Source organism: Pan troglodytes, chromosome 6 (assembly GCF_028858775.2).
Source record: "Pan troglodytes isolate AG18354 chromosome 6, NHGRI_mPanTro3-v2.0_pri, whole genome shotgun sequence".
Lineage (NCBI taxonomy): Eukaryota > Metazoa > Chordata > Mammalia > Primates > Hominidae > Pan > Pan troglodytes.
In genome coordinates, this window is record NC_072404.2 from 110,514,346 (window position 1) to 110,538,345 (window position 24,000).

The 24,000-nt window shown below is 56.0% G+C and overlaps 1 protein-coding gene across 1 annotated transcript in view; it reads left to right on the forward strand.

Moving 5' to 3' along the window:
• The window catches only part of MUC12 (mucin 12, cell surface associated), a 58,350-nt gene that overhangs the window by 20,906 nt on the left and 13,444 nt on the right, over positions 1-24,000 (forward strand). Inside the window, exon 6 of the mRNA XM_054656157.2 lies at positions 1-24,000. This exon is cut by the window's right edge and continues 115 nt beyond it. Within this exon, the coding sequence (XP_054512132.2) occupies positions 1-24,000 (24,000 nt within the window).

Sequence of the window (24,000 nt, forward strand, 5' to 3'; positions counted from 1 at the left end):
ACAGTCATAAATCATAGCACTTTCTCTGGTTTCTCTCAAATCACAGGCTCACCAGTATCTACAACTTATCACAGCAGCCCGAGCTCAACTCCAACAACCCACTTTTCTGCCAGCTCCACAACCTTGGGCCATACTGAGGAATCGACACCAGTCCACAGCAGCCCACTTGCAACTGCAACAACACCCCCACCTGCCCGCTCCGCAACCTCAGGCCATGTTGAAGAATCTACAGCCTACCACAGCAGCCCGGGCTCAACTCAAACAATGCACTTCCCTAAAAGCTCCACAACTTCAGGCCACAGTGAAGAATCAGCAACTTTCCACGGCAGCACAACACACCCAAAATCTTCAACTCCTAGCACCACAGCTGCCCTAGCACCTACAAGCTACCAAAGCAGCGCGGGCTCAACTGAAACAACACACTTCCGTGATAGCTCCACAAACTCAGGCCGTAGTGAGGAATCAAAAGCATCCCACAGCAGCCCAGAGGCAATGGGAACAACAGTCTTACCTGCCGGCTCTACACCCGCAGTTCTTGTTGGAGAATCCACGCCCTCACCCATCAGTTCAGGCTCAACGGAAACAACAGCGTTACCCGGCAGTACCACAACGCCAGGCCTCAGTGAGAAATCTACCACTTTCTACAGTAGCCCCAGATCACCAGCCACAACACTCTCACCTGCCAGCACGACAAGCTCAGGCGTCAGTGAAGAATCCACCACCTCCCACAGCCAATCAGGCTCAACGCACACAACAGCATTCCCTGACAGCACCACCACGCCAGGCCTCAGTCGGGATTCTACAACTTCCCACAGCAGCCCAGGCTCAACGGATACAACACTGTTACCTGCCAGCACCACCACCTCAGGCCCCAGTCAGGAATCAACAACTTCCCACAGCAGCCCAGGTTCAACTGACACAGCACTGTCCCCTGGCAGTACCACAGCCTTATCCTTTGGTCAAGAATCTACAACCTTCCACAGCAGCCCAGGCTCCACTCACACAACACTCTTCCCTGACAGCACCACAAGCTCAGGCATCGTTGAAGCATCTACACGCGTCCACAGCAGCACTGGCTCACCACACACAACACTGTCCCCTGCCAGCTCCACAAGCCCTGGACTTCAGGGAGAATCTACCGCCTTCCAGACCCACCCAGCCTCAACTCACACAACGCCTTCACCTCCTAGCACCGCAACAGCCCCTGTTGAAGAATCTACAACCTACCACCGCAGCCCAGGCTCGACTCCAACAACACACTTCCCTGCCAGCTCCACAACTTCGGGCCACAGTGAGAAATCAACAATATTCCACAGCAGCCCAGATGCAAGTGGAACAACACCCTCACCTGCCCACTCCACAACCTCAGGTCGTGGAGAATCTACAACCTCACGCATCAGTCCAGGCTCAACTGAAATAACAACGTTACCTGGCAGTACCACAACACCAGGCCTCAGTGAGGCATCTACCACCTTCTACAGCAGCCCCAGATCACCAACCACAACACTCTCACCTGCCCCCATGACAAGCCTAGGCGTCGGTGGAGAATCCACCACCTCCCGTAGCCAACCAGGTTCTACTCACTCAACAGTGTCACCTGCCAGCACCACCACGCCAGGCCTCAGTGAGGAATCTACCACCGTCTACAGCAGCAGCCCAGGCTCAACTGAAACCACAGTGTTCCCTCCCAGCACCACAACCTCAGTTCGTGGTGAAGAGCCTACAACCTTCCACAGCCGGCCAGCCTCAACTCACACAACACTGTTCACTGAGGACAGCACCACCTCGGGCCTCACTGAAGAATCTACAGCCTTCCCCGGCAGCCCAGTCTCCACCCAAACAGGGTTACCTGCCACACTCACAACCGCAGACCTCGGTGAGGAATCAACAACCTTTCCCAGCAGCTCAGGCTCAACTGGAACAACACTCTCACCTGCCCGCTCCACCACCTCTGGCCTCGTTGGAGAATCCACACCCTCGCGCCTCAGTCCAAGCTCAACCGAAACAACAACTTTACCCGGCAGTCCCACAACTCCAAGCCTCAGTGAGAAATCAACCACCTTCTACACTAGCCCCAGATCACCAGATGCAACACTCTCACCTGCGACCACAACAAGCTCAGGCGTCAGCGAAGAATCCAGCACATCCCACAGTCAACCAGGCTCAACGCACACAACAACGTTTCCTGACAGCACCACCACCTCAGGCCTCAGTCAGGAACCTACAACATCCCACAGCAGCCAAGGCTCAACAGAGGCAACACTGTCCCCTGGCAGTACCACAGCCTCATCCCTTGGTCAACAATCTACAACCTTCCACAGCAGCCCAGGCGCCACTGAAACCACACTCTTACCTGACGACACCATAACCTCAGGCCTCGTGGAGGCATCTACACCCACCCACAGCAGCACTGGCTCGCTACACACAACACTGACCCCCGCCAGCTCCACAAGCGCTGGCCTTCAGGAAGAATCTACCACTTTCCAGAGCTGGCCAAGCTCAAGTGACACAACACCTTCACCTCCCGGCACCACAGCAGCCCCTGTTGAAGTATCCACAACCTACCACAGCCGCCCGAGCTCAACTCCAAAAACACACTTTTCTGCCAGTTCCACAACCTTGGGCCGTAGTGAGGAATCAACAACAGTCCACAGCAGCCCGGGTGCAACTGGAACAGCACTCTTCCCTACCCGCTCTGCAACCTCAGTTCTTGTTGGAGAACCTACAACGTCACCCATCAGTTCAGGCTCAACGGAAACAACAGCGTTACCTGGCAGTACCACAACAGCAGGCCTGAGTGAGAAATCTACCACCTTCTACAGTAGCCCCAGATCACCGGACACAACACTCTCACCTGCCAGCACGACAAGCTCAGGCGTCAGTGAAGAATCCACCACCTCCCACAGCCGACCAGACTCAACGCACACAACAGCATTCCCTGGCAGTACCACCACGCCAGGCCTCAGTCAGGAATCTACAGCTTCCCACAGCAGCCCAGGCTCCACAGACACAACACTGTCCCCTGGCAGTACCACAGCATCATCCCTTGGTCCAGAATCTACTACCTTCCACAGCAGCCCAGGCTCCACTGAAACAACACTCTTACCTGACAACACCACAGCCTCAGGCCTCCTTGAAGCATCTACGCCCGTCCACAGCAGCACTGGATCGCCACACACGACACTGTCCCCTGCCGGCTCTACAACCCGTCAGGGAGAATCTACCACCTTCCAGAGCTGGCCAAGCTCAAAGGACACTACGCCTGCACCTCCTACTACCACATCAGCCTTTGTTGAGCTATCTACAACCTCCCACGGCAGCCCGAGCTCAACTCCAACAACCCACTTTTCTGCCAGCTCCACAACCTTGGGCCGCAGTGAGGAATCGACAACAGTCCACAGCAGCCCAGTTGCAACTGCAACAACACCCTCGCCTGCCCGCTCCACAACCTCAGGCCTCGTTGAAGAATCTACGACCTACCACAGCAGCCCGGGCTCAACTCAAACAATGCACTTCCCTGAAAGCGCCACAACTTCAGGCCGTGGTGAAGAATCAACAACTTCCCACAGCAGCACAACACACACAATATCTTCAGCTCCTAGCACCACATCTGCCCTTGTCGAAGAACCTACCAGCTACCACAGCAGCCCGGGCTCAACTGCAACAACACACTTCCCTGACAGCTCCACAACCTCAGGCCGTAGTGAGGAATCAACAGCATCCCACAGCAGCCAAGACGCAACGGGAACAATAGTCCTACCTGCCCGCTCCACAACCTCAGTTCCTCTTGGAGAATCTACGACCTCACCCATCAGTTCAGGCTCAACGGAAACGACAGCGTTACCCGGCAGTACCACAACGCCAGGCCTCAGTGAGAAATCTACCACTTTCCACAGTAGCCCCAGATCACCAGCCACAACACTCTCACCTGCCAGCACGACAAGCTCAGGCGTCAGTGAAGAATCCACCACCTCCCACAGCCGACCAGGCTCAACGCACACAACAGCATTCCCTGACAGCACCACCACGCCAGGCCTCAGTCGGGATTCTACAACTTCCCACAGCAGCCCAGGCTCAACGGATACAACACTGTTACCTGCCAGCACCACCACCTCAGGCCCCAGTCAGGAATCAACAACTTCCCACAGCAGCCCAGGTTCAACTGACACAGCACTGTCCCCTGGCAGTACCACAGCCTTATCCTTTGGTCAAGAATCTACAACCTTCCACAGCAGCCCAGGCTCCACTCACACAACACTCTTCCCTGACAGCACCACAAGCTCAGGCATCGTTGAAGCATCTACACGCGTCCACAGCAGCACTGGCTCACCACACACAACACTGTCCCCTGCCAGCTCCACAAGCCCTGGACTTCAGGGAGAATCTACCGCCTTCCAGACCCACCCAGCCTCAACTCACACAACGCCTTCACCTCCTAGCACCGCAACAGCCCCTGTTGAAGAATCTACAACCTACCACCGCAGCCCAGGCTCGACTCCAACAACACACTTCCCTGCCAGCTCCACAACTTCGGGCCACAGTGAGAAATCAACAATATTCCACAGCAGCCCAGATGCAAGTGGAACAACACCCTCACCTGCCCACTCCACAACCTCAGGTCGTGGAGAATCTACAACCTCACGCATCAGTCCAGGCTCAACTGAAATAACAACGTTACCTGGCAGTACCACAACACCAGGCCTCAGTGAGGCATCTACCACCTTCTACAGCAGCCCCAGATCACCAACCACAACACTCTCACCTGCCCCCATGACAAGCCTAGGCGTCGGTGGAGAATCCACCACCTCCCGTAGCCAACCAGGTTCTACTCACTCAACAGTGTCACCTGCCAGCACCACCACGCCAGGCCTCAGTGAGGAATCTACCACCGTCTACAGCAGCAGCCCAGGCTCAACTGAAACCACAGTGTTCCCTCCCAGCACCACAACCTCAGTTCGTGGTGAAGAGCCTACAACCTTCCACAGCCGGCCAGCCTCAACTCACACAACACTGTTCACTGAGGACAGCACCACCTCGGGCCTCACTGAAGAATCTACAGCCTTCCCCGGCAGCCCAGTCTCCACCCAAACAGGGTTACCTGCCACACTCACAACCGCAGACCTCGGTGAGGAATCAACAACCTTTCCCAGCAGCTCAGGCTCAACTGGAACAACACTCTCACCTGCCCGCTCCACCACCTCTGGCCTCGTTGGAGAATCCACACCCTCGCGCCTCAGTCCAAGCTCAACCGAAACAACAACTTTACCCGGCAGTCCCACAACTCCAAGCCTCAGTGAGAAATCAACCACCTTCTACACTAGCCCCAGATCACCAGATGCAACACTCTCACCTGCAACCACAACAAGCTCAGGCGTCAGCGAAGAATCCAGCACATCCCACAGTCAACCAGGCTCAACGCACACAACAGCGTTCCCTGACAGCACCACCACCTCAGGCCTCAGTCAGGAACCTACAACTTCCCACAGCAGCCAAGGCTCAACAGAGGCAACACTGTCCCCTGGCAGTACCACAGCCTCATCCCTTGGTCAACAATCTACAACCTTCCACAGCAGCCCAGGCGCCACTGAAACCACACTCTTACCTGACGACACCATAACCTCAGGCCTCGTGGAGGCATCTACACCCACCCACAGCAGCACTGGCTCGCTACACACAACACTGACCCCCGCCAGCTCCACAAGCGCTGGCCTTCAGGAAGAATCTACCACTTTCCAGAGCTGGCCAAGCTCAAGTGACACAACACCTTCACCTCCCGGCACCACAGCAGCCCCTGTTGAAGTATCCACAACCTACCACAGCCGCCCGAGCTCAACTCCAAAAACACACTTTTCTGCCAGTTCCACAACCTTGGGCCGTAGTGAGGAATCAACAACAGTCCACAGCAGCCCGGGTGCAACTGGGACAGCACTCTTCCCTACCCGCTCTGCAACCTCAGTTCTTGTTGGAGAACCTACAACGTCACCCATCAGTTCAGGCTCAACGGAAACAACAGCGTTACCTGGCAGTACCACAACAGCAGGCCTGAGTGAGAAATCTACCACCTTCTACAGTAGCCCCAGATCACCGGACACAACACTCTCACCTGCCAGCACGACAAGCTCAGGCGTCAGTGAAGAATCCACCACCTCCCACAGCCGACCAGACTCAACGCACACAACAGCATTCCCTGGCAGTACCACCACGCCAGGCCTCAGTCAGGAATCTACAGCTTCCCACAGCAGCCCAGGCTCCACAGACACAACACTGTCCCCTGGCAGTACCACAGCATCATCCCTTGGTCCAGAATCTACTACCTTCCACAGCAGCCCAGGCTCCACTGAAACAACACTCTTACCTGACAACACCACAGCCTCAGGCCTCCTTGAAGCATCTACGCCCGTCCACAGCAGCACTGGATCGCCACACACGACACTGTCCCCTGCCGGCTCTACAACCCGTCAGGGAGAATCTACCACCTTCCAGAGCTGGCCAAGCTCAAAGGACACTACGCCTGCACCTCCTACTACCACATCAGCCTTTGTTGAGCTATCTACAACCTCCCACGGCAGCCCGAGCTCAACTCCAACAACCCACTTTTCTGCCAGCTCCACAACCTTGGGCCGCAGTGAGGAATCGACAACAGTCCACAGCAGCCCAGTTGCAACTGCAACAACACCCTCGCCTGCCCGCTCCACAACCTCAGGCCTCGTTGAAGAATCTACGACCTACCACAGCAGCCCCGGCTCAACTCAAACAATGCACTTCCCTGAAAGCGCCACAACTTCAGGCCGTGGTGAAGAATCAACAACTTCCCACAGCAGCACAACACACACAATATCTTCAGCTCCTAGCACCACATCTGCCCTTGTCGAAGAACCTACCAGCTACCACAGCAGCCCGGGCTCAACTGCAACAACACACTTCCCTGACAGCTCCACAACCTCAGGCCGTAGTGAGGAATCAACAGCATCCCACAGCAGCCAAGACGCAACGGGAACAATAGTCCTACCTGCCCGCTCCACAACCTCAGTTCCTCTTGGAGAATCTACGACCTCACCCATCAGTTCAGGCTCAACGGAAACGACAGCGTTACCCGGCAGTACCACAACGCCAGGCCTCAGTGAGAAATCTACCACTTTCCACAGTAGCCCCAGATCACCAGCCACAACACTCTCACCTGCCAGCACGACAAGCTCAGGCGTCAGTGAAGAATCCACCACCTCCCACAGCCGACCAGGCTCAACGCACACAACAGCATTCCCTGACAGCACCACCACGCCAGGCCTCAGTCGGGATTCTACAACTTCCCACAGCAGCCCAGGCTCAACGGATACAACACTGTTACCTGCCAGCACCACCACCTCAGGCCCCAGTCAGGAATCAACAACTTCCCACAGCAGCCCAGGTTCAACTGACACAGCACTGTCCCCTGGCAGTACCACAGCCTTATCCTTTGGTCAAGAATCTACAACCTTCCACAGCAGCCCAGGCTCCACTCACACAACACTCTTCCCTGACAGCACCACAAGCTCAGGCATCGTTGAAGCATCTACACGCGTCCACAGCAGCACTGGCTCACCACACACAACACTGTCCCCTGCCAGCTCCACAAGCCCTGGACTTCAGGGAGAATCTACCGCCTTCCAGACCCACCCAGCCTCAACTCACACAACGCCTTCACCTCCTAGCACCGCAACAGCCCCTGTTGAAGAATCTACAACCTACCACCGCAGCCCAGGCTCGACTCCAACAACACACTTCCCTGCCAGCTCCACAACTTCGGGCCACAGTGAGAAATCAACAATATTCCACAGCAGCCCAGATGCAAGTGGAACAACACCCTCACCTGCCCACTCCACAACCTCAGGTCGTGGAGAATCTACAACCTCACGCATCAGTCCAGGCTCAACTGAAATAACAACGTTACCTGGCAGTACCACAACACCAGGCCTCAGTGAGGCATCTACCACCTTCTACAGCAGCCCCAGATCACCAACCACAACACTCTCACCTGCCCCCATGACAAGCCTAGGCGTCGGTGGAGAATCCACCACCTCCCGTAGCCAACCAGGTTCTACTCACTCAACAGTGTCACCTGCCAGCACCACCACGCCAGGCCTCAGTGAGGAATCTACCACCGTCTACAGCAGCAGCCCAGGCTCAACTGAAACCACAGTGTTCCCTCCCAGCACCACAACCTCAGTTCGTGGTGAAGAGCCTACAACCTTCCACAGCCGGCCAGCCTCAACTCACACAACACTGTTCACTGAGGACAGCACCACCTCGGGCCTCACTGAAGAATCTACAGCCTTCCCCGGCAGCCCAGTCTCCACCCAAACAGGGTTACCTGCCACACTCACAACCGCAGACCTCGGTGAGGAATCAACAACCTTTCCCAGCAGCTCAGGCTCAACTGGAACAACACTCTCACCTGCCCGCTCCACCACCTCTGGCCTCGTTGGAGAATCCACACCCTCGCGCCTCAGTCCAAGCTCAACCGAAACAACAACTTTACCCGGCAGTCCCACAACTCCAAGCCTCAGTGAGAAATCAACCACCTTCTACACTAGCCCCAGATCACCAGATGCAACACTCTCACCTGCAACCACAACAAGCTCAGGCGTCAGCGAAGAATCCAGCACATCCCACAGTCAACCAGGCTCAACGCACACAACAGCGTTCCCTGACAGCACCACCACCTCAGGCCTCAGTCAGGAACCTACAACTTCCCACAGCAGCCAAGGCTCAACAGAGGCAACACTGTCCCCTGGCAGTACCACAGCCTCATCCCTTGGTCAACAATCTACAACCTTCCACAGCAGCCCAGGCGCCACTGAAACCACACTCTTACCTGACGACACCATAACCTCAGGCCTCGTGGAGGCATCTACACCCACCCACAGCAGCACTGGCTCGCTACACACAACACTGACCCCCGCCAGCTCCACAAGCGCTGGCCTTCAGGAAGAATCTACCACTTTCCAGAGCTGGCCAAGCTCAAGTGACACAACACCTTCACCTCCCGGCACCACAGCAGCCCCTGTTGAAGTATCCACAACCTACCACAGCCGCCCGAGCTCAACTCCAAAAACACACTTTTCTGCCAGTTCCACAACCTTGGGCCGTAGTGAGGAATCAACAACAGTCCACAGCAGCCCGGGTGCAACTGGGACAGCACTCTTCCCTACCCGCTCTGCAACCTCAGTTCTTGTTGGAGAACCTACAACGTCACCCATCAGTTCAGGCTCAACGGAAACAACAGCGTTACCTGGCAGTACCACAACAGCAGGCCTGAGTGAGAAATCTACCACCTTCTACAGTAGCCCCAGATCACCGGACACAACACTCTCACCTGCCAGCACGACAAGCTCAGGCGTCAGTGAAGAATCCACCACCTCCCACAGCCGACCAGACTCAACGCACACAACAGCATTCCCTGGCAGTACCACCACGCCAGGCCTCAGTCAGGAATCTACAGCTTCCCACAGCAGCCCAGGCTCCACAGACACAACACTGTCCCCTGGCAGTACCACAGCATCATCCCTTGGTCCAGAATCTACTACCTTCCACAGCAGCCCAGGCTCCACTGAAACAACACTCTTACCTGACAACACCACAGCCTCAGGCCTCCTTGAAGCATCTACGCCCGTCCACAGCAGCACTGGATCGCCACACACGACACTGTCCCCTGCCGGCTCTACAACCCGTCAGGGAGAATCTACCACCTTCCAGAGCTGGCCAAGCTCAAAGGACACTACGCCTGCACCTCCTACTACCACATCAGCCTTTGTTGAGCTATCTACAACCTCCCACGGCAGCCCGAGCTCAACTCCAACAACCCACTTTTCTGCCAGCTCCACAACCTTGGGCCGCAGTGAGGAATCGACAACAGTCCACAGCAGCCCAGTTGCAACTGCAACAACACCCTCGCCTGCCCGCTCCACAACCTCAGGCCTCGTTGAAGAATCTACGACCTACCACAGCAGCCCCGGCTCAACTCAAACAATGCACTTCCCTGAAAGCGCCACAACTTCAGGCCGTGGTGAAGAATCAACAACTTCCCACAGCAGCACAACACACACAATATCTTCAGCTCCTAGCACCACATCTGCCCTTGTCGAAGAACCTACCAGCTACCACAGCAGCCCGGGCTCAACTGCAACAACACACTTCCCTGACAGCTCCACAACCTCAGGCCGTAGTGAGGAATCAACAGCATCCCACAGCAGCCAAGACGCAACGGGAACAATAGTCCTACCTGCCCGCTCCACAACCTCAGTTCCTCTTGGAGAATCTACGACCTCACCCATCAGTTCAGGCTCAACGGAAACGACAGCGTTACCCGGCAGTACCACAACGCCAGGCCTCAGTGAGAAATCTACCACTTTCCACAGTAGCCCCAGATCACCAGCCACAACACTCTCACCTGCCAGCACGACAAGCTCAGGCGTCAGTGAAGAATCCACCACCTCCCACAGCCGACCAGGCTCAACGCACACAACAGCATTCCCTGACAGCACCACCACGCCAGGCCTCAGTCGGGATTCTACAACTTCCCACAGCAGCCCAGGCTCAACGGATACAACACTGTTACCTGCCAGCACCACCACCTCAGGCCCCAGTCAGGAATCAACAACTTCCCACAGCAGCCCAGGTTCAACTGACACAGCACTGTCCCCTGGCAGTACCACAGCCTTATCCTTTGGTCAAGAATCTACAACCTTCCACAGCAGCCCAGGCTCCACTCACACAACACTCTTCCCTGACAGCACCACAAGCTCAGGCATCGTTGAAGCATCTACACGCGTCCACAGCAGCACTGGCTCACCACACACAACACTGTCCCCTGCCAGCTCCACAAGCCCTGGACTTCAGGGAGAATCTACCGCCTTCCAGACCCACCCAGCCTCAACTCACACAACGCCTTCACCTCCTAGCACCGCAACAGCCCCTGTTGAAGAATCTACAACCTACCACCGCAGCCCAGGCTCGACTCCAACAACACACTTCCCTGCCAGCTCCACAACTTCGGGCCACAGTGAGAAATCAACAATATTCCACAGCAGCCCAGATGCAAGTGGAACAACACCCTCACCTGCCCACTCCACAACCTCAGGTCGTGGAGAATCTACAACCTCACGCATCAGTCCAGGCTCAACTGAAATAACAACGTTACCTGGCAGTACCACAACACCAGGCCTCAGTGAGGCATCTACCACCTTCTACAGCAGCCCCAGATCACCAACCACAACACTCTCACCTGCCCCCATGACAAGCCTAGGCGTCGGTGGAGAATCCACCACCTCCCGTAGCCAACCAGGTTCTACTCACTCAACAGTGTCACCTGCCAGCACCACCACGCCAGGCCTCAGTGAGGAATCTACCACCGTCTACAGCAGCAGCCCAGGCTCAACTGAAACCACAGTGTTCCCTCCCAGCACCACAACCTCAGTTCGTGGTGAAGAGCCTACAACCTTCCACAGCCGGCCAGCCTCAACTCACACAACACTGTTCACTGAGGACAGCACCACCTCGGGCCTCACTGAAGAATCTACAGCCTTCCCCGGCAGCCCAGTCTCCACCCAAACAGGGTTACCTGCCACACTCACAACCGCAGACCTCGGTGAGGAATCAACAACCTTTCCCAGCAGCTCAGGCTCAACTGGAACAACACTCTCACCTGCCCGCTCCACCACCTCTGGCCTCGTTGGAGAATCCACACCCTCGCGCCTCAGTCCAAGCTCAACCGAAACAACAACTTTACCCGGCAGTCCCACAACTCCAAGCCTCAGTGAGAAATCAACCACCTTCTACACTAGCCCCAGATCACCAGATGCAACACTCTCACCTGCAACCACAACAAGCTCAGGCGTCAGCGAAGAATCCAGCACATCCCACAGTCAACCAGGCTCAACGCACACAACAGCGTTCCCTGACAGCACCACCACCTCAGGCCTCAGTCAGGAACCTACAACTTCCCACAGCAGCCAAGGCTCAACAGAGGCAACACTGTCCCCTGGCAGTACCACAGCCTCATCCCTTGGTCAACAATCTACAACCTTCCACAGCAGCCCAGGCGCCACTGAAACCACACTCTTACCTGACGACACCATAACCTCAGGCCTCGTGGAGGCATCTACACCCACCCACAGCAGCACTGGCTCGCTACACACAACACTGACCCCCGCCAGCTCCACAAGCGCTGGCCTTCAGGAAGAATCTACCACTTTCCAGAGCTGGCCAAGCTCAAGTGACACAACACCTTCACCTCCCGGCACCACAGCAGCCCCTGTTGAAGTATCCACAACCTACCACAGCCGCCCGAGCTCAACTCCAAAAACACACTTTTCTGCCAGTTCCACAACCTTGGGCCGTAGTGAGGAATCAACAACAGTCCACAGCAGCCCGGGTGCAACTGGGACAGCACTCTTCCCTACCCGCTCTGCAACCTCAGTTCTTGTTGGAGAACCTACAACGTCACCCATCAGTTCAGGCTCAACGGAAACAACAGCGTTACCTGGCAGTACCACAACAGCAGGCCTGAGTGAGAAATCTACCACCTTCTACAGTAGCCCCAGATCACCGGACACAACACTCTCACCTGCCAGCACGACAAGCTCAGGCGTCAGTGAAGAATCCACCACCTCCCACAGCCGACCAGACTCAACGCACACAACAGCATTCCCTGGCAGTACCACCACGCCAGGCCTCAGTCAGGAATCTACAGCTTCCCACAGCAGCCCAGGCTCCACAGACACAACACTGTCCCCTGGCAGTACCACAGCATCATCCCTTGGTCCAGAATCTACTACCTTCCACAGCAGCCCAGGCTCCACTGAAACAACACTCTTACCTGACAACACCACAGCCTCAGGCCTCCTTGAAGCATCTACGCCCGTCCACAGCAGCACTGGATCGCCACACACGACACTGTCCCCTGCCGGCTCTACAACCCGTCAGGGAGAATCTACCACCTTCCAGAGCTGGCCAAGCTCAAAGGACACTACGCCTGCACCTCCTACTACCACATCAGCCTTTGTTGAGCTATCTACAACCTCCCACGGCAGCCCGAGCTCAACTCCAACAACCCACTTTTCTGCCAGCTCCACAACCTTGGGCCGCAGTGAGGAATCGACAACAGTCCACAGCAGCCCAGTTGCAACTGCAACAACACCCTCGCCTGCCCGCTCCACAACCTCAGGCCTCGTTGAAGAATCTACGACCTACCACAGCAGCCCGGGCTCAACTCAAACAATGCACTTCCCTGAAAGCGCCACAACTTCAGGCCGTGGTGAAGAATCAACAACTTCCCACAGCAGCACAACACACACAATATCTTCAGCTCCTAGCACCACATCTGCCCTTGTCGAAGAACCTACCAGCTACCACAGCAGCCCGGGCTCAACTGCAACAACACACTTCCCTGACAGCTCCACAACCTCAGGCCGTAGTGAGGAATCAACAGCATCCCACAGCAGCCAAGACGCAACGGGAACAATAGTCCTACCTGCCCGCTCCACAACCTCAGTTCCTCTTGGAGAATCTACGACCTCACCCATCAGTTCAGGCTCAACGGAAACGACAGCGTTACCCGGCAGTACCACAACGCCAGGCCTCAGTGAGAAATCTACCACTTTCCACAGTAGCCCCAGATCACCAGCCACAACACTCTCACCTGCCAGCACGACAAGCTCAGGCGTCAGTGAAGAATCCACCACCTCCCACAGCCGACCAGGCTCAACGCACACAACAGCATTCCCTGACAGCACCACCACGCCAGGCCTCAGTCGGGATTCTACAACTTCCCACAGCAGCCCAGGCTCAACGGATACAACACTGTTACCTGCCAGCACCACCACCTCAGGCCCCAGTCAGGAATCAACAACTTCCCACAGCAGCCCAGGTTCAACTGACACAGCACTGTCCCCTGGCAGTACCACAGCCTTATCCTTTGGTCAAGAATCTACAACCTTCCACAGCAGCCCAGGCTCCACTCACACAACACTCTTCCCTGACAGCACCACAAGCTCAGGCATCGTTGAAGCATCTACACGCGTCCACAGCAGCACTGGCTCACCACACACAACACTGTCCCCTGCCAGCTCCACAAGCCCTGGACTTCAGGGAGAATCTACCGCCTTCCAGACCCACCCAGCCTCAACTCACACAACGCCTTCACCTCCTAGCACCGCAACAGCCCCTGTTGAAGAATCTACAACCTACCACCGCAGCCCAGGCTCGACTCCAACAACACACTTCCCTGCCAGCTCCACAACTTCGGGCCACAGTGAGAAATCAACAATATTCCACAGCAGCCCAGATGCAAGTGGAACAACACCCTCACCTGCCCACTCCACAACCTCAGGTCGTGGAGAATCTACAACCTCACGCATCAGTCCAGGCTCAACTGAAATAACAACGTTACCTGGCAGTACCACAACACCAGGCCTCAGTGAGGCATCTACCACCTTCTACAGCAGCCCCAGATCACCAACCACAACACTCTCACCTGCCCCCATGACAAGCCTAGGCGTCGGTGGAGAATCCACCACCTCCCGTAGCCAACCAGGTTCTACTCACTCAACAGTGTCACCTGCCAGCACCACCACGCCAGGCCTCAGTGAGGAATCTACCACCGTCTACAGCAGCAGCCCAGGCTCAACTGAAACCACAGTGTTCCCTCCCAGCACCACAACCTCAGTTCGTGGTGAAGAGCCTACAACCTTCCACAGCCGGCCAGCCTCAACTCACACAACACTGTTCACTGAGGACAGCACCACCTCGGGCCTCACTGAAGAATCTACAGCCTTCCCCGGCAGCCCAGTCTCCACCCAAACAGGGTTACCTGCCACACTCACAACCGCAGACCTCGGTGAGGAATCAACAACCTTTCCCAGCAGCTCAGGCTCAACTGGAACAACACTCTCACCTGCCCGCTCCACCACCTCTGGCCTCGTTGGAGAATCCACACCCTCGCGCCTCAGTCCAAGCTCAACCGAAACAACAACTTTACCCGGCAGTCCCACAACTCCAAGCCTCAGTGAGAAATCAACCACCTTCTACACTAGCCCCAGATCACCAGATGCAACACTCTCACCTGCAACCACAACAAGCTCAGGCGTCAGCGAAGAATCCAGCACATCCCACAGTCAACCAGGCTCAACGCACACAACAGCGTTCCCTGACAGCACCACCACCTCAGGCCTCAGTCAGGAACCTACAACTTCCCACAGCAGCCAAGGCTCAACAGAGGCAACACTGTCCCCTGGCAGTACCACAGCCTCATCCCTTGGTCAACAATCTACAACCTTCCACAGCAGCCCAGGCGCCACTGAAACCACACTCTTACCTGACGACACCATAACCTCAGGCCTCGTGGAGGCATCTACACCCACCCACAGCAGCACTGGCTCGCTACACACAACACTGACCCCCGCCAGCTCCACAAGCGCTGGCCTTCAGGAAGAATCTACCACTTTCCAGAGCTGGCCAAGCTCAAGTGACACAACACCTTCACCTCCCGGCACCACAGCAGCCCCTGTTGAAGTATCCACAACCTACCACAGCCGCCCGAGCTCAACTCCAAAAACACACTTTTCTGCCAGTTCCACAACCTTGGGCCGTAGTGAGGAATCAACAACAGTCCACAGCAGCCCGGGTGCAACTGGGACAGCACTCTTCCCTACCCGCTCTGCAACCTCAGTTCTTGTTGGAGAACCTACAACGTCACCCATCAGTTCAGGCTCAACGGAAACAACAGCGTTACCTGGCAGTACCACAACAGCAGGCCTGAGTGAGAAATCTACCACCTTCTACAGTAGCCCCAGATCACCGGACACAACACTCTCACCTGCCAGCACGACAAGCTCAGGCGTCAGTGAAGAATCCACCACCTCCCACAGCCGACCAGACTCAACGCACACAACAGCATTCCCTGGCAGTACCACCACGCCAGGCCTCAGTCAGGAATCTACAGCTTCCCACAGCAGCCCAGGCTCCACAGACACAACACTGTCCCCTGGCAGTACCACAGCATCATCCCTTGGTCCAGAATCTACTACCTTCCACAGCAGCCCAGGCTCCACTGAAACAACACTCTTACCTGACAACACCACAGCCTCAGGCCTCCTTGAAGCATCTACGCCCGTCCACAGCAGCACTGGATCGCCACACACGACACTGTCCCCTGCCGGCTCTACAACCCGTCAGGGAGAATCTACCACCTTCCAGAGCTGGCCAAGCTCAAAGGACACTACGCCTGCACCTCCTACTACCACATCAGCCTTTGTTGAGCTATCTACAACCTCCCACGGCAGCCCGAGCTCAACTCCAACAACCCACTTTTCTGCCAGCTCCACAACCTTGGGCCGCAGTGAGGAATCGACAACAGTCCACAGCAGCCCAGTTGCAACTGCAACAACACCCTCGCCTGCCCGCTCCACAACCTCAGGCCTCGTTGAAGAATCTACGACCTACCACAGCAGCCCGGGCTCAACTCAAACAATGCACTTCCCTGAAAGCGCCACAACTTCAGGCCGTGGTGAAGAATCAACAACTTCCCACAGCAGCACAACACACACAATATCTTCAGCTCCTAGCACCACATCTGCCCTTGTCGAAGAACCTACCAGCTACCACAGCAGCCCGGGCTCAACTGCAACAACACACTTCCCTGACAGCTCCACAACCTCAGGCCGTAGTGAGGAATCAACAGCATCCCACAGCAGCCAAGACGCAACGGGAACAATAGTCCTACCTGCCCGCTCCACAACCTCAGTTCCTCTTGGAGAATCTACGACCTCACCCATCAGTTCAGGCTCAACGGAAACGACAGCGTTACCCGGCAGTACCACAACGCCAGGCCTCAGTGAGAAATCTACCACTTTCCACAGTAGCCCCAGATCACCAGCCACAACACTCTCACCTGCCAGCACGACAAGCTCAGGCGTCAGTGAAGAATCCACCACCTCCCACAGCCGACCAGGCTCAACGCACACAACAGCATTCCCTGACAGCACCACCACGCCAGGCCTCAGTCGGGATTCTACAACTTCCCACAGCAGCCCAGGCTCAACGGATACAACACTGTTACCTGCCAGCACCACCACCTCAGGCCCCAGTCAGGAATCAACAACTTCCCACAGCAGCCCAGGTTCAACTGACACAGCACTGTCCCCTGGCAGTACCACAGCCTTATCCTTTGGTCAAGAATCTACAACCTTCCACAGCAGCCCAGGCTCCACTCACACAACACTCTTCCCTGACAGCACCACAAGCTCAGGCATCGTTGAAGCATCTACACGCGTCCACAGCAGCACTGGCTCACCACACACAACACTGTCCCCTGCCAGCTCCACAAGCCCTGGACTTCAGGGAGAATCTACCGCCTTCCAGACCCACCCAGCCTCAACTCACACAACGCCTTCACCTCCTAGCACCGCAACAGCCCCTGTTGAAGAATCTACAACCTACCACCGCAGCCCAGGCTCGACTCCAACAACACACTTCCCTGCCAGCTCCACAACTTCGGGCCACAGTGAGAAATCAACAATATTCCACAGCAGCCCAGATGCAAGTGGAACAACACCCTCACCTGCCCACTCCACAACCTCAGGTCGTGGAGAATCTACAACCTCACGCATCAGTCCAGGCTCAACTGAAATAACAACGTTACCTGGCAGTACCACAACACCAGGCCTCAGTGAGGCATCTACCACCTTCTACAGCAGCCCCAGATCACCAACCACAACACTCTCACCTGCCCCCATGACAAGCCTAGGCGTCGGTGGAGAATCCACCACCTCCCGTAGCCAACCAGGTTCTACTCACTCAACAGTGTCACCTGCCAGCACCACCACGCCAGGCCTCAGTGAGGAATCTACCACCGTCTACAGCAGCAGCCCAGGCTCAACTGAAACCACAGTGTTCCCTCCCAGCACCACAACCTCAGTTCGTGGTGAAGAGCCTACAACCTTCCACAGCCGGCCAGCCTCAACTCACACAACACTGTTCACTGAGGACAGCACCACCTCGGGCCTCACTGAAGAATCTACAGCCTTCCCCGGCAGCCCAGTCTCCACCCAAACAGGGTTACCTGCCACACTCACAACCGCAGACCTCGGTGAGGAATCAACAACCTTTCCCAGCAGCTCAGGCTCAACTGGAACAACACTCTCACCTGCCCGCTCCACCACCTCTGGCCTCGTTGGAGAATCCACACCCTCGCGCCTCAGTCCAAGCTCAACCGAAACAACAACTTTACCCGGCAGTCCCACAACTCCAAGCCTCAGTGAGAAATCAACCACCTTCTACACTAGCCCCAGATCACCAGATGCAACACTCTCACCTGCAACCACAACAAGCTCAGGCGTCAGCGAAGAATCCAGCACATCCCACAGTCAACCAGGCTCAACGCACACAACAGCGTTCCCTGACAGCACCACCACCTCAGGCCTCAGTCAGGAACCTACAACTTCCCACAGCAGCCAAGGCTCAACAGAGGCAACACTGTCCCCTGGCAGTACCACAGCCTCATCCCTTGGTCAACAATCTACAACCTTCCACAGCAGCCCAGGCGCCACTGAAACCACACTCTTACCTGACGACACCATAACCTCAGGCCTCGTGGAGGCATCTACACCCACCCACAGCAGCACTGGCTCGCTACACACAACACTGACCCCCGCCAGCTCCACAAGCGCTGGCCTTCAGGAAGAATCTACCACTTTCCAGAGCTGGCCAAGCTCAAGTGACACAACACCTTCACCTCCCGGCACCACAGCAGCCCCTGTTGAAGTATCCACAACCTACCACAGCCGCCCGAGCTCAACTCCAAAAACACACTTTTCTGCCAGTTCCACAACCTTGGGCCGTAGTGAGGAATCAACAACAGTCCACAGCAGCCCGGGTGCAACTGGGACAGCACTCTTCCCTACCCGCTCTGCAACCTCAGTTCTTGTTGGAGAACCTACAACGTCACCCATCAGTTCAGGCTCAACGGAAACAACAGCGTTACCTGGCAGTACCACAACAGCAGGCCTGAGTGAGAAATCTACCACCTTCTACAGTAGCCCCAGATCACCGGACACAACACTCTCACCTGCCAGCACGACAAGCTCAGGCGTCAGTGAAGAATCCACCACCTCCCACAGCCGACCAGACTCAACGCACACAACAGCATTCCCTGGCAGTACCACCACGCCAGGCCTCAGTCAGGAATCTACAGCTTCCCACAGCAGCCCAGGCTCCACAGACACAACACTGTCCCCTGGCAGTACCACAGCATCATCCCTTGGTCCAGAATCTACTACCTTCCACAGCAGCCCAGGCTCCACTGAAACAACACTCTTACCTGACAACACCACAGCCTCAGGCCTCCTTGAAGCATCTACGCCCGTCCACAGCAGCACTGGATCGCCACACACGACACTGTCCCCTGCCGGCTCTACAACCCGTCAGGGAGAATCTACCACCTTCCAGAGCTGGCCAAGCTCAAAGGACACTACGCCTGCACCTCCTACTACCACATCAGCCTTTGTTGAGCTATCTACAACCTCCCACGGCAGCCCGAGCTCAACTCCAACAACCCACTTTTCTGCCAGCTCCACAACCTTGGGCCGCAGTGAGGAATCGACAACAGTCCACAGCAGCCCAGTTGCAACTGCAACAACACCCTCGCCTGCCCGCTCCACAACCTCAGGCCTCGTTGAAGAATCTACGACCTACCACAGCAGCCCGGGCTCAACTCAAACAATGCACTTCCCTGAAAGCGCCACAACTTCAGGCCGTGGTGAAGAATCAACAACTTCCCACAGCAGCACAACACACACAATATCTTCAGCTCCTAGCACCACATCTGCCCTTGTCGAAGAACCTACCAGCTACCACAGCAGCCCGGGCTCAACTGCAACAACACACTTCCCTGACAGCTCCACAACCTCAGGCCGTAGTGAGGAATCAACAGCATCCCACAGCAGCCAAGACGCAACGGGAACAATAGTCCTACCTGCCCGCTCCACAACCTCAGTTCCTCTTGGAGAATCTACGACCTCACCCATCAGTTCAGGCTCAACGGAAACGACAGCGTTACCCGGCAGTACCACAACGCCAGGCCTCAGTGAGAAATCTACCACTTTCCACAGTAGCCCCAGATCACCAGCCACAACACTCTCACCTGCCAGCACGACAAGCTCAGGCGTCAGTGAAGAATCCACCACCTCCCACAGCCGACCAGGCTCAACGCACACAACAGCATTCCCTGACAGCACCACCACGCCAGGCCTCAGTCGGGATTCTACAACTTCCCACAGCAGCCCAGGCTCAACGGATACAACACTGTTACCTGCCAGCACCACCACCTCAGGCCCCAGTCAGGAATCAACAACTTCCCACAGCAGCCCAGGTTCAACTGACACAGCACTGTCCCCTGGCAGTACCACAGCCTTATCCTTTGGTCAAGAATCTACAACCTTCCACAGCAGCCCAGGCTCCACTCACACAACACTCTTCCCTGACAGCACCACAAGCTCAGGCATCGTTGAAGCATCTACACGCGTCCACAGCAGCACTGGCTCACCACACACAACACTGTCCCCTGCCAGCTCCACAAGCCCTGGACTTCAGGGAGAATCTACCGCCTTCCAGACCCACCCAGCCTCAACTCACACAACGCCTTCACCTCCTAGCACCGCAACAGCCCCTGTTGAAGAATCTACAACCTACCACCGCAGCCCAGGCTCGACTCCAACAACACACTTCCCTGCCAGCTCCACAACTTCGGGCCACAGTGAGAAATCAACAATATTCCACAGCAGCCCAGATGCAAGTGGAACAACACCCTCACCTGCCCACTCCACAACCTCAGGTCGTGGAGAATCTACAACCTCACGCATCAGTCCAGGCTCAACTGAAATAACAACGTTACCTGGCAGTACCACAACACCAGGCCTCAGTGAGGCATCTACCACCTTCTACAGCAGCCCCAGATCACCAACCACAACACTCTCACCTGCCCCCATGACAAGCCTAGGCGTCGGTGGAGAATCCACCACCTCCCGTAGCCAACCAGGTTCTACTCACTCAACAGTGTCACCTGCCAGCACCACCACGCCAGGCCTCAGTGAGGAATCTACCACCGTCTACAGCAGCAGCCCAGGCTCAACTGAAACCACAGTGTTCCCTCCCAGCACCACAACCTCAGTTCGTGGTGAAGAGCCTACAACCTTCCACAGCCGGCCAGCCTCAACTCACACAACACTGTTCACTGAGGACAGCACCACCTCGGGCCTCACTGAAGAATCTACAGCCTTCCCCGGCAGCCCAGTCTCCACCCAAACAGGGTTACCTGCCACACTCACAACCGCAGACCTCGGTGAGGAATCAACAACCTTTCCCAGCAGCTCAGGCTCAACTGGAACAACACTCTCACCTGCCCGCTCCACCACCTCTGGCCTCGTTGGAGAATCCACACCCTCGCGCCTCAGTCCAAGCTCAACCGAAACAACAACTTTACCCGGCAGTCCCACAACTCCAAGCCTCAGTGAGAAATCAACCACCTTCTACACTAGCCCCAGATCACCAGATGCAACACTCTCACCTGCAACCACAACAAGCTCAGGCGTCAGCGAAGAATCCAGCACATCCCACAGTCAACCAGGCTCAACGCACACAACAGCGTTCCCTGACAGCACCACCACCTCAGGCCTCAGTCGGGAACCTACAACTTCCCACAGCAGCCAAGGCTCAACAGAGGCAACACTGTCCCCTGGCAGTACCACAGCCTCATCCCTTGGTCAACAATCTACAACCTTCCACAGCAGCCCAGGCGCCACTGAAACCACACTCTTACCTGACGACACCATAACCTCAGGCCTCGTGGAGGCATCTACACCCACCCACAGCAGCACTGGCTCGCTACACACAACACTGACCCCCGCCAGCTCCACAAGCGCTGGCCTTCAGGAAGAATCTACCACTTTCCAGAGCTGGCCAAGCTCAAGTGACACAACACCTTCACCTCCCGGCACCACAGCAGCCCCTGTTGAAGTATCCACAACCTACCACAGCCGCCCGAGCTCAACTCCAAAAACACACTTTTCTGCCAGTTCCACAACCTTGGGCCGTAGTGAGGAATCAACAACAGTCCACAGCAGCCCGGGTGCAACTGGGACAGCACTCTTCCCTACCCGCTCTGCAACCTCAGTTCTTGTTGGAGAACCTACAACGTCACCCATCAGTTCAGGCTCAACGGAAACAACAGCGTTACCTGGCAGTACCACAACAGCAGGCCTGAGTGAGAAATCTACCACCTTCTACAGTAGCCCCAGATCACCGGACACAACACTCTCACCTGCCAGCACGACAAGCTCAGGCGTCAGTGAAGAATCCACCACCTCCCACAGCCGACCAGACTCAACGCACACAACAGCATTCCCTGGCAGTACCACCACGCCAGGCCTCAGTCAGGAATCTACAGCTTCCCACAGCAGCCCAGGCTCCACAGACACAACACTGTCCCCTGGCAGTACCACAGCATCATCCCTTGGTCCAGAATCTACTACCTTCCACAGCAGCCCAGGCTCCACTGAAACAACACTCTTACCTGACAACACCACAGCCTCAGGCCTCCTTGAAGCATCTACGCCCGTCCACAGCAGCACTGGATCGCCACACACGACACTGTCCCCTGCCGGCTCTACAACCCGTCAGGGAGAATCTACCACCTTCCAGAGCTGGCCAAGCTCAAAGGACACTACGCCTGCACCTCCTACTACCACATCAGCCTTTGTTGAGCTATCTACAACCTCCCACGGCAGCCCGAGCTCAACTCCAACAACCCACTTTTCTGCCAGCTCCACAACCTTGGGCCGCAGTGAGGAATCGACAACAGTCCACAGCAGCCCAGTTGCAACTGCAACAACACCCTCGCCTGCCCGCTCCACAACCTCAGGCCTCGTTGAAGAATCTACGACCTACCACAGCAGCCCGGGCTCAACTCAAACAATGCACTTCCCTGAAAGCGCCACAACTTCAGGCCGTGGTGAAGAATCAACAACTTCCCACAGCAGCACAACACACACAATATCTTCAGCTCCTAGCACCACATCTGCCCTTGTCGAAGAACCTACCAGCTACCACAGCAGCCCGGGCTCAACTGCAACAACACACTTCCCTGACAGCTCCACAACCTCAGGCCGTAGTGAGGAATCAACAGCATCCCACAGCAGCCCAGATACAAATGGAATGACACCCTTACCTGCCCATTTTACTACCTCAGGCCGCATTGCAGAATCTACCACCTTCTACATCTCTCCAGGCTCAGTGGAAACAACATTACCCAGCACTACCACAACACCAGGCCTCAGTGCAAAATCTACCATCTTTTACAGTAGCTCCAGATCACCAGACCAAACACTCTCACCTGCCAGCATGACAAGCTCCAGCATCAGTGGAGAACCCACCAGCTTGTATAGCCAAGCAGGGTCAACACACACAACAGTGTTCCCTGCCAGCACCACCACCTCAGGCCTCATTCAGGAATCAACAACTTTCCACAGTAAGCCAGGCTCAACTGAGACAACACTGTCCCCTGGCAGCATCACAACTTCATCTTTTGCTCAAGAATTTACCACCCCTCATAGCCAACCAGGCTCAGCTCTGTCAACAGTGTCACCTGCCAGCAACACAGTGCCAGGCCTTAGTGAGGAATCTCCCACCTTCTACAGCAGCCCAGGCTCAACTGAAACCACAGCGTTTTCTCACAGCAACACAATGTCCATTCATAGTCAACAATCTACACCCTTCCCTGACAGCCCAGGCTTCACTCACACAGTGTTACCTGCCACCCTCACAACCACAGACATTGGTCAGGAATCAACAGCCTTCCACAGCAGCTCAGACGCAACTGGAACAACACCCTTACCTGCCTGCTCCACAGCCTCAGACCTTGTTGGAGAATCTACAACTTTCTACATCAGCCCATCCCCTACTTACACAACACTC